This window comes from Eubalaena glacialis, chromosome 6, assembly GCF_028564815.1.
Source record: "Eubalaena glacialis isolate mEubGla1 chromosome 6, mEubGla1.1.hap2.+ XY, whole genome shotgun sequence".
Classification (NCBI taxonomy): domain Eukaryota; kingdom Metazoa; phylum Chordata; class Mammalia; order Artiodactyla; family Balaenidae; genus Eubalaena; species Eubalaena glacialis.
Genome location: NC_083721.1, coordinates 10627531 through 10642681, shown reverse-complemented (window position 1 = coordinate 10642681; position 15151 = coordinate 10627531). Strand labels below are relative to the sequence as shown.

The following is a 15151-nucleotide window of genomic DNA, read 5'->3' as shown; positions in this document are numbered from 1 at the left end:
CTTTCCCAAATAAATGAAACCATACCATATTGGGTTTAATATCTCTCCACACTTGAGGAGGTTTAAGGGGGCATTTTATGCTTAATTTAAGTCTCAGAAACCACATGCCTGTGACACTAGGATGAAAAGTGAAAATGGCCTAGGAAGGCGGGGATGTTACACCGTAATAGAACCCCCAACTGTTACTATCCTGCTGGAATGTCACATTTTACAACACAGTGTGATGGGAACAAGCAGATACACGGCCAAGCATATACAACCACACGGGCGGAAACTATGCATCTCAGCTGTGCCACCTTGGAGCTTCAAACATTTCAGTCATCAAATTACTACTGAGTGATATCTTGTCTACCGAAATACAAGCTTTGGGAGGACGAGTCCGGGATCTGACGTCTGGTGGAGAGCAAGCGGCAGCACGAGAGGATGTGTACAAAGGCCACGAGGCAACCCCACGTTCAGGTCGGTGTTCTTATCTCATGCGTCACCCGCCCAAAGGCTGGGCTCTCAGGCTGACAGCCAGTCATTCTGCTTTCCAGCCACAAGGTCAAACGGCGCTTAGGAGAAGGGAGGCTCCCAACTAGGGGCCTGACTCCTATTTTGGACTAGAGGAAATCAAGGCACAGATCTGGCTGAAAGTGGAACCAATGATCAATTATTCAATAATCTTTTCACGATACAACAATGACTCTGGTCAGGCTAGACCCCTTCTGGCTAGACGATGGTCTGCAACCTTGGCTCCCAATCAGAAATCACCTTGGGGAGCTTTCCAGGTGGTTCCCAGCCCCTGAGACTGGAATTGGTCTGCAGAAGCCTGGGCATGGGAGTTTCTCAGGGGTCTTCACTGATACAAAGAATTTAAGGACACCCCTCAACCACCTTTCATGCCTTATCAGAATATTTCATGTTTTGAAAAGAAGTCACGCCAGTATCATAAATCTTATGTGGGCATTTGTTTTAAGAAAGGTGAGTCACTAGCAGAGCTAGTCACAGGCAGAGCTCTGTCAATCAAATATACATTCACGTCTCAGACAACAGAAAAATGGCATTTGCTTCCATTACTCTATGAAATTATATCTACTGCCTGGAAACTAACAATATTATTTGAGAACTCTAAATTTCTGGTTAGCTTGGTGACAACTGAATGAACCTTTATTCTAGGGAACCAACGAACCACTGCCAACAATCCAAAGCACATGTAATTACCGGTTCAAAGCACTGCTTTGCTTTCTCAGTAAAAAGAAAAAAGGTTCCCAAAAAGGACAGTAATGGAATATGCTAAGCAAATATCTGTACAACAAAAAATAATCTTATTTTAATAAAAGTTTTCATTCATTTGTAATGGTGTGAACCTCTCTAATAATATTGCTTGAAATGAATGACGATACAGTTTCAGTTATTTTTGGATAAACATTTAATGAACATGTTAATTATAAATTATTTATAATAATTTGATGATCCAGTTAACAAAAACAAATTTTACATATCAGATCCAACTGTTATAGTTAGAAAACGGGCTTGCAATATAAATTCCCGAATGAATTGGCAGTTCAGGTCAATTTCTTTCTTTACTTTAAAATTAAGGTTAGAGACTGATATGAACACACAAAAAGAACACTGACGTAGCCTTTTTCCTTCACACCATCTGCCACCATCTGGATGTTTGTGTTTCCCCCAAGTTCATATATTGATGTCCTCACCCCCAAAGGTGATGGTATTAGCTGTTGGGAGGTGATTAGGGATCATAAGGATGAAGCCCTCATGATGGGATTAGTGCACTTATAAAAGAGACCCCACAGAGCTCTCTCATCCCTTCCACCACGGCAGGACACAGCGAGAAGTCTGCAACCCAGAAGAGGGCCCTCACCCAGCCATGCTGGCCACCAGAACTGTGAGAAATAAATTTCTATTGTTTATAAGCCACCCAATCTGTGGCATTTTGTTACAGTAGCCCTAACAGGTTAAGACACCATCACTCACCCAGATGATCCTCCAACAGACTGGTTAAAGAGAGGGTATGGCCACACCACCAGCACACGGACTTTTGTTGGCAATGCAGTCAATGGTCCGCCTACTCAAGGGTCAGATACCACTGACCTGAAGTAGAATCATGTTTTCATTACACCACCCAAAGGGGACACTCCAGCTTTAATAAGAATGGCCTTCAAAATAATAAGGCCGTCAGACTGAAATCTCAGAAGCCACATCTTCCCACCTGGAGGAGTGGTTTTAGCTAAATGAGAAATTTATCTATCTACTGGAAGGCTTACCAACGGTCTCTGCAGGACCCTGCAGATGGGCAACCAAGGCACAGAGCTCCCCCTGCCCGCATTCTGAGGCTCCTGACCCCTGAATGGAGAGGAGAGGCACTGTCTCCCACGTCTCCACCCTAGTCCAGACACCTTCACAGCTCCCCTGACAACCAAAGTCAAGAGCCTCCTAAGGGGCCTCTTTGCTTCCTCTCCTGCCCACCCAACCTCCTGCCCCAAAAGACATTCTCCACCTAGCTTTGCAATTAGAACAGGATCCGAATCCCTCCCAGGGCCTCCAGGCTCCCGTGGAACCGTTCCCCGGCTGCGCCAACCTCAGCCACCACCACTGCCCTCACTGGGCCCTCTGCACACACTCGTTCAACCCTGCACTGGAACTTCTGCATTCACTATTCCCTCTGCCTGGACGCCAGCCACACAAAACCTACATGAGGAGCTTCTTCCTGCCAGCCAAGTCCAAGCCGTGCAGAGTGGCCTTCTGGGGCCACTCAGCCTAAAGCGGCCGCACGCTGACCCTCTCCGCACGTCCTCTTTACCTGCACTGATCCCAGAGCCATTCTCTACTCTCTCCACCCTTCTCTGGGCCCTGGAAGGCTGACCCCACCTATGGACTGCATTGGTTGGAACTCCCTGGCCTCCTGGCTGCCAGCTGGGCTCTGCCAACGAGATCAGAAAGCTGGGGCAAGCTGGGGTATTTCTTACCTGCAACTCGCGGCTTCAGCATCTCAATTCCATCCCTGCACGTCTGTAGCTCCTGCCAGGAGGCTCCTCTCCTAGGGTTCCAGCAATACGACCTCCTCCCAACACTCCCTCTGACTCCCTCAGTCCTGCCCCAATTAACCAGTTCTTCATCAAAACCTCTTGAACCACCATAGGGTCCCTGTTAGGCCCTGACTGATACTACCCAGTCCCTCTCCTCTCCTTGGTCACTCCCGATCACATCATCCTGGGTATGTTCTGCATTGCACTGACCACCATCTGAAATCACCTTGTTCACTTACTTTTTTTGACTGTCTATCTCTTCCTCAACCGCTAGTACGTAAGCAGGAAGCTCACTGTGTTCACCACTCTATCCACTGGGCCTAAAACAGTACCTGGAACATAGTAAGCATTCGATAAACAGCAAAAGAATAAATGAATGAGTGAATGAATGAACGCTAGCCCATTGTCTCTGCTCAAAACAGCACCTTGTGAGTAAGCCTCTTCCTGATCATTTTATGTAAAACAGCAATCCTCCCCTCCCCCCCATCTTCCAAGGCCAACTTTTTCCTATAGCACCAACACCTCTTGACAAATTTGATATGTATTTGTTTACTGGCTGTTTCCCCCAACAAAAATGCCAGCCCTGAAAGCAGGAATGCTATTTTATTCACTGCTGTGCCCTCAGAGCCTAGAACAGTGCCCGGCTCACATCAGAATCTCAACACACATTTGTTAAAATGAAGAGCTACCAAATGGGGCAACATTTCAAACAAAGCAATTTCAGGATGGTCCCCAACACTGGGAAGACCGTAAAACTATGAATTGCTAGGCCAACAAGCAGCATCTTACATGATCTGATCTTGTTCCTTTAGCATGAGAGCCTAGGACCCTTAAGAAAGAGACTTGATATGCTGGTAGATCTTAGCCTCAAGAAGAGAAAAGGTTGGAGAGTAAAATGAGTGAGACCCTGTATTTGTGCCAAGAGTTCCTTTACAAAGCATGCATGGAACCTTATCTAAGCACACAGCCCCTGTAAATCCTGAGAGTAGATGAGCCTATACATTATAAATAAATGGGTCTTAAGCACACCATTCTCCGTTCCACAGTGGTGTTCCTCTTGGCAGCCGCCTTGACTACAGTTCATTGACAGTAAATGCAGACTCAGAGCCAAGCACTGAAAGCAGCACTTTCTTTGACAGCTGCTCTCCTAATGGGGCATCTCTCTCAAAGACAGGCTTTATTCTGCAACGCCTACGTTGTCCAAATTTTATTCTGCACACTAATTGCAGATTCCAAACAAATGCCTCCTCCCCACCACCCTTGGTTACTCATACCTGCCCCCTCACCCTCCAACGTGTCTAAACCCTGGGGATTTGGAGGAAAAAAAAAAAAAAAAAATTCCAACTCTCCCTGTACTGAGTGTCTCCTGTCACCCCTTCAGGGAGCAAGATTCCAGACGAAATATCCTAAAGGCCTAGAAAATGGGCCCCTTCCCCCCAACACCATTCCACCAAAACTGGCCAAGCGCAGGATAATGAGCAACCGCAGATCCTCACCCAAACATTGGCTTTCCTTCCAGGCGTGCAGATTGAGAATGCCGAGACGCCGTCCTGTTTGTAACAGTGAGTCACGTCGCCGCTCAACGTCTGTTTTCTCCTCCCCATGAATGAGGCGACCCCCTCCTCAAAGGAGTAAGTGCCCGGCACGGTCCAAGCCCCAAGGTGACGATTCAAGCTCCCCGGCCGCTCGGGGAGCTAATTCATCCTCCGATTGTCTCCTACTACGTCGCCCCCCTCCCCACCCGAGTTAACACCCGGGGTCAGGAGCGTCGCTAGGAGGAGATTACCGGCCCAGGTGAAAGGCTAGCCCCTGGGCGCGCAGCGCGCGGCCCGGCAGGTGCTCGGGACCCGGGACCTCGGGGAGCGCGCCCCCACCCCAGCCGGGACAGAGGGGACCGCGGCAGGGCGGCCGGGGACGTCGCCGTGTCCCCGAGGGTGGCCTCCCGCCCCGCCGGCGGCCCGGCTGGAGAGGCTGCCCCGGGCCGGCCCGGACCTCGGCGCAGCCTTCTCCCGGCAACAAGTGTCCGCCCTCCGCCCGACGGCCGCCCCGCCCGGCCCTCACCCGGCACAGGCCGTCCACGAACACGCGCGGGTCCAGGTGGCAGGCGATGGTGGCGCTGGGCAGGTCCTGCAGGTCCACCTCCTCCATCTCGCAGTCGATGAAGCTCCAGTCGCCGCCGCCCTCGTCTGCCTCGGCAGCCCCCGAGAACGGCGCGAAGGGCCTCAGCGTCATCCCGGGCTGCGCTCGCGCCTCGGCCGCCGCCCCGAGCCGGGGCCCGGCCAAGCCGTCCTCCATCCCCGCGGCCGTGCGCCCCCGCCGGCTGTGCCGGGCTCGCGCGGGATCCTCGCGCTCTCCCGTCCGCCGACCGGGCGGTTAACCTCCTCGGGCTTGCGTCGCAGCGGGCTGCGGTCACCACGGCTCCCGGAGACGCGGCCTCGGAGTGCCGGCCCCGCCCGCCGCCGTTCCGCTCCGCGCCCGGCCCACCCGGCAACGAGGGCGGAGCTCCGACGGATTTAGCCGTGGGCCCTTTAAGGCCGGCCCACGTGGGTCATTTTCCCCCGCCGTCCGGGAGAGAAAGCGAATAGAGGATCGGGATTCTTCTCACGTGATCCTCATTCTGCCGCCCTCAGCCTGAAGCCTCAGAGCGGCCATGTTGGTTAGGGGCAAAGGTGTCTTTAGCCAGTTCCGCTTTTCTGACATCCGATGCCAGCTGAAGGCGCCAGGCAGTGTCTTGGGCGCAGGGTTAATAGCTGGAGAGGCAGCGCTTCTGTGGTTCCCATGGGTGACGTTTTTGAGGCACATAGGCCAACTTTGGGGGATTTAAACGAGATATGGTCCTGGCTATGGCCTTTGGCAAGTGGTTAGATTCTTACCGTATATTGTCAGATATAGCCGCAATATGGAATTGAACTAGACCGTGATTAACAATAGCTTACTTTTTTTAATTTATTTTTTTAATTAATTTTTATTGGAGTATAGTTGCTTTACAATGTTGTGTTCGTTTCTGCTGTATAGCAAAGTGAATCAGTTATACGTATACATATATCCACTCTTTTTTAGATTCTTTTCCCATGTAGGTCATTACGGAGTATTGAGTAAAGTTCCCTGTGCTATACAGTAGGTTCTCATTAGTTATCTATTTTATATATAGTAGTGTATATATGTCAATCCCAATCTCCCAATTCATCCCACCCCCCTGCGACAATACCTTACTTTTAGATTTTAGCTTATTAGTCATTATATCATTGTTCAAAATTTATATAATCAGAAATACTTTTTTTGAGTTACTACTATGTACTGTGTACAATATGAGCTAACAAAAGAAGTAAAAGCTTGGTCCTTTCCTTTGGGGAGTTTATAGATAGAAAACGGCGGTCCTCAAATAAGTGTCTCTCCCTCTCCCTCTCCTCCTCCCACCTTTCCTGCAAAATAGAATTCCTTCACTGTGAAGTGCAATGTGGTTCAGTGAAAATCTGAGTCTAAATTTCAGCTTTGCTGTTAATTACTTGGACAAGTAAGCTGAATCTCAGTTTCCTCATCTGAAAAATGAGGTCATATATGGTAAGAATACAGTAAGGGCCCAATAAATGGCAGTACTGTTTATGTGTAGGTGTCTTTGGAAGATGTGAAATTAGACCTGTATTTTCTCCTGAAGTAGGCCTCTAGTTAGGAACTGTAGTGATTATAATAAAAAGTTTATCCAACTAACAGCTGAGATTTACTCAGAACCTGCCGTGTGCTGTGATTGCTATTCTGACAATCTCGGTGCAGTTCATGCACTTCAGGAGTTTAAATCCAAGGCGAGTAGTGGTATGCATACAGAGATAACTCACGAAAGAGAATGTACTACGAGGATCTTGAGAAATTGGAACCATCACATGTTGCTGGTGAGAATGTAAAACTGTGCAGCCACTTCAGAAAAACAGTTTGGCCATTCCTCAAAAAGTTAAACATAGAGAGTTGTCGCATGGCCCAGCAATTCCTCTCCTGGGTATCTACCCAAGAGAAATGAAAGCATATGTCCACACAAAAGTCTATGTAGGAAGGTTCGTAGCCCTATTATTCACAGTAGCCAAAAAAGTAGAAATAACCCAAAAGTTCATCAACTGATGAATGGATAAACCAGATATAGATCCATACAATGGAATATTATTCAACCATAAAAAGGAATGAAGTACTGATACATGCTACAACATGAACGAATGCTGAAAATGATGGTAAGTGAAAGAAGCCAGTCACAAAAGGCCACCTATTGTATGTTTCCATGAATATGAAATGTCCAGAGTAGGCAAATTCATAGAGACAGGAAGTAGGTAGTGGTTGCCAGGGACTGGGGGAATAAAGAAGGGGGAGTGAGAAATGGGATATTTCCTGCCATATCAGTAAACAAAGGATGGCACAGTCATCAGCGATTGCAGATCTCCAACGTGAGCTGGTAAACCCTGAGGAAACTCAGCAAGGAAAGAATACCTGCCATCTGACAGCCATCAGAGTGCAGCCACTCCCTACGGTGAGCCCTGAGGAAACTCAGGATGTGAAAACAGAGGATACTGGCCCCAGATAGGATGAGGTGCATGTCAAAGGAAAGATTTCAGTGAGCCCAGACTCTTGCATCTTCCCATACATAGAAAAGCACTAAATTACTTAACTTGGATTGTGGTGATGTGTGTACAACTCCATGAATATACTACCTGTCACTGAATTGCACTTTAAAGGCGGAATTTTATGGTATGTGAACTGTATCTCAATAAAACTGATATTTACGGAAAAGAGAATGTAATAAAGGCCATCAGGAGTTAGATGAAGTGTGGCAGAGTGGGTGACATCACAGAATATAAAACTCTCTGAAAGCTCAGCCAGACATTCTGAAAAAGCTAACAAAGAGGATGAGGCACCACTTTTGAAAAGTAACACCCAGCCAAGCCATGGCCGGGTTGGTCTGTGTTGTCATCACCCTTAGGACAGCAAGCTCTTTCAACCCCGGCTTTCCCTAGACCACGGATGCAAGCGGACTGGGCCTGGTGGACAGAAAGTACAGAGGAAAGAAACTGAGCTAAGAGAGGAAAGAGCAAGTTCCACTTCAGGCAAGTGACGAAGGCAAAGTTACCTGTAATTGGCTTTGGAATGCTGTGAGTCATCACTAAGACACAAAATGTGCACACATTGCTTCAGTGACTTCGGAGTCCCACTTTTCTCTCTCCGCTCCCTCCGCAGGCAGCCAAGTAAAGAGGGTATCATTGTGTAGTTGTTTGTATGTCTGCAGTAATAACATCACTTTTATCTGGGTAGCTCTTAAATGGTTAATGGGGGTACACCTAAACTAGCTCACCTCATTCTCACAAACAGTTAATATTACTCCAGATTCTTAGAACTGAGGCTCCAAGAAATGGAGTGACCTCCCCATAAGCAAACACACAGCAAATGGCAAAGCAGGACACCAGCTTTCTTTCTCTCATCCCAGCACTGCCTCCGCCCTTTGGGAGTATAGGAAACAGAAAAGGGGAAGGAACCAAAGCAAAATGGTGGAGGAGAGGGAAAAATGAAGCAGAGACAAAGAAGGGGAAAGGGAGAGGTAAGGGGATTGAGAGCAGAAAGTAAGAGGTGCAGGCAGTTCAAAGTGATGATGCCAGGAAGAGCCGGCCAGGCAGGGCCCACCCTCACGCATGCAGGGCCAGTGCTGGGTGGGCTGTTTGAGACAGAGAGAGCTCTCAAAATATCAGAGCGAAATGATGGAAGCTCTTGTCTACTGAAAAAATAATGTACAACCTAAAAGTTGAGAATTGTGTTTTATTCGGTGGACATACTGAGGACTTAAGCCAAGGATTTGCTCTGAGGGACAGTTCCAAAGAGGTAAGGGAGGATCCAGGATATAAAGGAGTCTTTGCAAAAAAGACCAGGTAGTTGGAACATCAAAAGATTACTCTTAAATCAAGAAAACCAGACATGTCAAGTTAAAGAATTGATCACTTTTCTCTGTATGGGAAGATGCAAGAATCTGGGCTCAGTGCAATCATTCCTTTGATATGCACCTTAACTATCTGGGGCCAGCATACTGTGCTTTCTCATCCTGAGTCTCCTCAGGGGACACTGTTGGGGGTGGCTGCAGCCTGATGGCTTGATGGTGGGCATCCTGTTTCTATTATGCGTTCCCTCAGGGCTCACCTTTGGGGAGGCTGTAATGGGATGGCTTGATGGCTGCAACATTCTTTGTTTACTGATAAGACAGGCAACATTTTTCCGCTGACACTCTCAATAAATAGGATTAGCATGATGCCTTCCACATCTGGGTGCCCAAGGTTCTTGCCCTACCGCAGAAGACATCTTTAGTAATAAAATGTCAGATTCTCCTTTCCATCTAGAAAATAAAATTGTATAGTAACTTCTGTCTTTAAGAAAGGCAGACGCTGTGTCTTATGCCTTCACCCACTGACTCTAACAATTAACATCAGCAATCAGTGGTCTCTCCCAAGGAGGAAAAAACAGAAAATATGAGCTGTCAACAGCACAGGCAGAAACGAAGCAAAACATGCTACTTAAGTATGAGTGTAGACATTTCTTTTTTTTCTTTTAGGTTTTTTCTTTTTGGCCACACCTCTTGGCGTGCGGGGATCTTAGTTCCCCAACCAGGGATCAAACCTGCGCCCCCTGCAATGGGAGCTCGGAGTCTTAACCACTGGTCCGCCAGGGAATTCCCAAGTGCAGACATTTTTAAAGATGAAATCAATTAAACTTGAGAGGGTAATCTTTTAAGAGCTATTTCACCATAACACTGATACAAAATTCCTGAAGCATCCTCTGGGAATTCTTAGCTGTCCCTCTTCTTCTAACGGTGGCAGTGGAATCTAAGATTTGTCCTTGCTTCCTGCTTTGGCCTCTAACCAGCGAGCCTTTCCTCCTCATTGGCTTGAAGGAGCAGATTTGATCCACATCATTAGATACCCAGAAAAGAAGGGAACCCAACATGGGTAAAGAGCTGCTCTCAGTGATTCTTTTTTTTTTTTTTGAAATGGGGGAAGGGATGCACATTTCAATTAGTGTATCCTACTACCACCTCCCATTCACATTCCTCCCCTCACACTTCCTTCGCGTCAGCCATCACAATTACAGAATGCAGAAGGCGAAGAGGTGCTGAGAAAGCCACATTTGGTTATTTCTGTTCTCAGCACCTGTCTCTTGCATCTAACGCAGCCCAGTTATGCAAACATGCCTGTGCGAAGATAAACCAGTCTATTCATTTGCCAGGTGGGAAAGTTTCACTGTAGGACACTTTCAATCTCTTCCTATTTTGTTCTGGAAATGGAAGGGGGCTGTGTGCAGGAGGCACCCGCTGAATGCTTATTAAATGAACCAAAGGCATTTCTGCACATTCCGGGAAATTATAGACATTTAAAAACTTAAGATAGAAGGCAAATAGCTGCCTTTGAGTGTTTGCTTTTACAAAGAATAAACTTTTCCAAAGACTGCTCAAACCAGTAAACCCTTTAAATAACCCAACTGAAAATTTCCATTTTATTACCTCCTGTCAAATGAATGAAAATATGTCCTATGTTGTTGCTGTTTTCGTTTGTTTTAGAGAAAGGAATGTTTTTCCCTACTCAAGGTTCATTCTTAAAATCCCCTCTTAAAAAATCCCTGTAATTTTTTAAATTATTGGTTATATACCTTGGGTTGTACAATATATCCTTGTAGCTTATTTTATACAGAAGAGTTTGTACCTCTCAATCCCCTAAAAATCCCTGTTATTTTTAATGGTCTTCTGGTGCTTTTTAAATCAGAAAGCCAGAGTTATAAATTAGGTTTGGGGGGAAATATTGGAATTCGGTTACTTTGCCTTTCCAAGTTTAGAAAGAAAATTCACTGACTTTTACATTACTCTAAGTTCTCTTTCAAAATTGGTGACACTTGTGTGGCTTTTACTTGAGTTAGGAGTCTTCTGGTTGCAAGTAACCAAAACCCCTGGAGCTGGTTTAAATTAAAGATGTCGGGCATCTCATGGTAGCCAAAGGCAGGAATGCAGCCAGGCCTTGGGAAGGTCCTAGAAACCAGACCTCAATGGCTGTCCAGAAGCCAGGCTGTCATTTGGAGCATCTTGAGGCCATTGGAGATGGGGGATGGGTGCATATGCAAATGGGTGTCCATTTCTGAAAGTTCGTAGCCCGTGCATTTTCAGTGAGCGCTTATGGTTCAAAATGTCTCCCTTTGTTTTGACATAAAATGATCACTCCTGTAATAGTATCACGCAATCTCCTGTATAGCTCCAGAAGCCAGGTAGATCTGGTCTAAATTCCAGTTCTGTCCTTTATTTATTATCTCTGTGGCCTTGGGGAACACTTGACCTGTCGGAGTCTCCAGATGCTCTCGTACAGATAGGTGATGGAAATATAGCTTCCTTTCAGAAGTGTTGCCGGGGTTAGATACCTTGTCCAGCCGCTTCCTGGCACAGAGGAGAGGCTCAGAATGGAAGGATTGGAATTATACCCATGGTCTTCCACTTGGACCCCCTTCTCCTCTATGTTAAAGTCTTTTAACATAGGAATAACAGGTAAATCAATCTTCCCCTCTGGCCAGCTTCTAGGGAATGAAACCAGGGCAGGGGCTGGGTCTAGGGACCAGTTAGTTATTGTGATTGTTATGAGTTCTTCTTTAGACTGTGAGATGGATGGTACATTAATGATTTGTCCTACTTCACACCCAGTCTATTGACAGTCTGTCCTTGGAAGCCACCTGTGTGTGCTGGGTGAGCCTGTCCTGAGATCTAGCTGATGTCATCATTATTCGTTTTAGGGGTCAGGGTAGGACATCATTGGTGCCTCTCCCATTGCCCTTCCTCAGGGATGGTTTTAACCACTGCGATGGGTTCCTTCTTTGATTTTACCCTATAGTGTAGGAGCCACATGTTATTTGCCTGTGACACCTAACAGCTCCTGGTGTTTTGCATAATGCGACTTGGTGCTGGAGAACTCACCAGGAGTAGGGCTAAAGTGACAACACCAAGCCAGCCACATTCAAGCCCAAACCCACCCTGACTCTGAATCTGGGGACTCCCATTCTCATTGGAATACTAGGGATATGGTGGTACACAAAACAGACAAAAACCCCTGCCCTCATGAAATGTACTTGGGTGATTGCTGGGGGTGGACGGGTGGGGGGCAATAAAGAAGATAAATAAAGACAACGTGTAGTTGTTGGTTATAAATAAATATGACATGTAGATGTACATTAGTAAGTACTGAGGAGCAAAAAATAAAGCAGGGAAGAGTGATTGGAAATTGTGTGTGGGGTGGGAGAGGGATGTCAGCTAGGTCAGCCAGGGAAGACCATGAGTAAAGACCTGAGGAAGGGAGAGGGTACCATGCCCCCTTCTAGGAAAGAGCATTCCAGGCAGAGGAGCAAGTGCAAAGGCCCTGAGGCAGCAGCTGCTTAGTCTCTTGAAGGGATCATTTGAAGGCCAGCATGGCTGGGGTGAGTGATCAGGGCATGAGTAACGTTGAGGTCAGAGAGTTGGTAGGATCTGATCTTAAAGGGCTTTGTAGGGCGCAGTGAACACTTTAGCTTTCACCCCCATTGAGACGGGGAGCCAATGGAAGGTTTGAACAGAAAACAACTAACATGCTCTGACTTTCTATGACTATCAGGAGGGCTCGCTCAGGAGCTATGTGCCCAGTTCTCTGCATGGGGACAAGGGTGGAAGCTGGGGACCAGTCAGGAGGCTACTGCAATAATCCAGGTGAGAAGTGATGGGGATTCAGATCAGGATGGAAGACCTGAAGTGGTGAGAAAGTGGTAAGAGTCTCCCTATATTTTGAAGGTCAGCCAACAGGATTTTCTTAGTGTATTCTTTTCCTATTGATGCTGCAACAAAACACCACAAATTTAGTGGTTAAAACAACACCCCCAGATGATTTTATTGTTCCGGAGGTCAGACGTCTAAAATGGGTCAGCGGAGCTGTGCTCCTGTGTATCACTCCAACCTCTGAATCCACCATCACATCTCCTGCTCTGACCTTGACCCTTTTGTCTCTCTCTGATAAGGACCCTTGTGATTACATTGTGCTGTCCACCTGGATGGTCTAGATCCTCTCCCAATTCTCCAGATTCTTACCTTAATCACATCGACAAAGTCCTGTTGCCTGAAAGGTAGCATAGTCACAGGTTCCGGGTTTTTGCATGTGGGAATCTTCTGGGGGGACCGTTATTATATATGTCACACTAAGAGAAAGATGGGGGTCAAGGTTAACTACAAGGCTTGTGATCTGTGCAGCTGCCAGGAAGAAGCTGCCTCTAACCTTGGAGAGGAGCACGTGGGGAGGGAGCATTTATCAGGAGCTCACAGAGGGGCAACTTAGCCTTGAGAGACCACTTAGACCTGAAAGGGGAGTTGTCAAGGAGGCCATTGGATAGTGAATCTGGAGTTCAGGGAAGAAGGCTGGGATCACGCATTGGGGGATGCAGCTCTAGGTGGGATTTAAAGGCATGAGGCTGTCGAGAGGGATTCGCTTGGAGTGAGGTGAGGCGTGTAAGCTGAGTCAGCAGGTGCCTGGGGAGGTGGGTCAGAGAGGCTGGGAACCACTCGCAGGTGGGGTGTCCTAGAAACCAAGCCAGAGAGGGCTTCACGGAAGAGAGAAAGGTCCTCTGTGTCCAATGCTGCTGAAAGGCTGGCTTTGAGGACCACTGGAAAGTGAGTTTTGTATTTCACAGTTTGGAAGTCATTACTGACCTCGGCAAGAGAAATTTTGTAGAAATAGTGGGAGGTGAATGCGCCACTGGGATAAGAAGAATTGGAGACGATGACTTGAAGTGACTGAAGAAGTTGTGCTGTACAGGGGCACAGAGAAATGGGACAGTAGCTGGAAGAAGTGGGAGGAAGGGAAGAGTTTTGTAGGGTTTTTTTTTTTTTTTTTTGGTGTTTACAGACGGGAGAAGAAACCCCAGGTTTGTACGCTGATGAGGATGACCCAGTTAGAGAGGGAAAGCCTGATGACTGGGTGGGGTGGGGGGGATTTCTGGAGCCATCTCTTTGCAGATAGGAGGGGAGGGCACCTGGTACATGAGTGGAGAGGCAGGCCCCAGGTAGAAGACTGGCATCCATTCACTGTCGTGGAAAGAAGGTAGCAAGTTCAGCACAGGTGCTGGTGGCTGGGTGATGAGATAGCAGGGCGGGGATAGTGACAGTTGCCTGTGGCTGCTTCGATCTCCTCAGTGAAATAGGAAACAACGCTGTCAGCTGAGGGTGAGGATGAGGAGCAGGGCATTGAGAGTTTAAGGCATGTTAAGAAAATGGGAAGAAGTCCTCCAAGAATGCGGGAGAGTGAATGGTGAATGGACTAGGAAAATGTAGGATTACATATACACACAAATGTAGTATAACATATGTAAATCACAATATGTAAATGCATGTATATAATTATAATATAATATATACATATATATTAATAGGTGTAAACAAATACAATATTTATATATATGTATAATATAACACACACTTCAAAATAATTATAATCAATAGTATCTAATATATATGAATTTAATATGGTATATGAATATATGTTCATCCATCATATGTGCATATAGAAATACATGCAAAAAAAAAAAAAAAAAAAAAAAAAAAAAAGAAATACATGCAGATAATGTAGGTAATAGCACATTAGTAAGCTGTGTATATTATGTACAATTAAAACATTTATTTGTGAGTTATCTGTCTCCCCAGCTCTATTCAGAATACATGTGATGCATATTATAAAACATACACAGAAATAGAATATTTTAAAGTGTAAGGAAAGAGAAATAAACACAAATTTAAATGTTTATTGTGTGTTTAAATTTTTTTTTATTTTTTAATTTTTCTATTGGGGTATAGTTGTCTTACAATGTTGTGTTAGTTTCTACTGTACAGCAAAGTGAATCAGCCATGTGTATACATATATCCCCTCTTTTTTGGATTTCCTTCCCATTTAGGTCACCCCAGAGCACTATGTAGAGTTCCCTGCGCTATACAGCAGGTCCTCTTTAGTTATCTGTTTTATACATAGTAGTGTTTATATGTCAATCCCAATTTCCCCATTCAACTGTGTTTTTATCTTCATCTCCTCTAGCTTGGAAGATCAATGAAGGCAAAGTCTTTA

General features: G+C 46.2%; 1 protein-coding gene across 1 annotated transcript in view; it reads right to left on the bottom strand.

The window, feature by feature from the left end:
* RCAN1 (regulator of calcineurin 1) overlaps window positions 1-5439 on the bottom strand; it is a 94431-nt gene extending 88992 nt beyond the window's left edge. The window contains exon 1 of the mRNA XM_061193957.1: window positions 5091-5439. Coding sequence (XP_061049940.1) covers window positions 5091-5324 — 234 coding nt within the window. The 5' untranslated portion in view covers window positions 5325-5439. The remainder of the gene's footprint in view (window positions 1-5090) is intronic.
* Between the last annotated feature and the right edge of the window lie 9712 nt (window positions 5440-15151).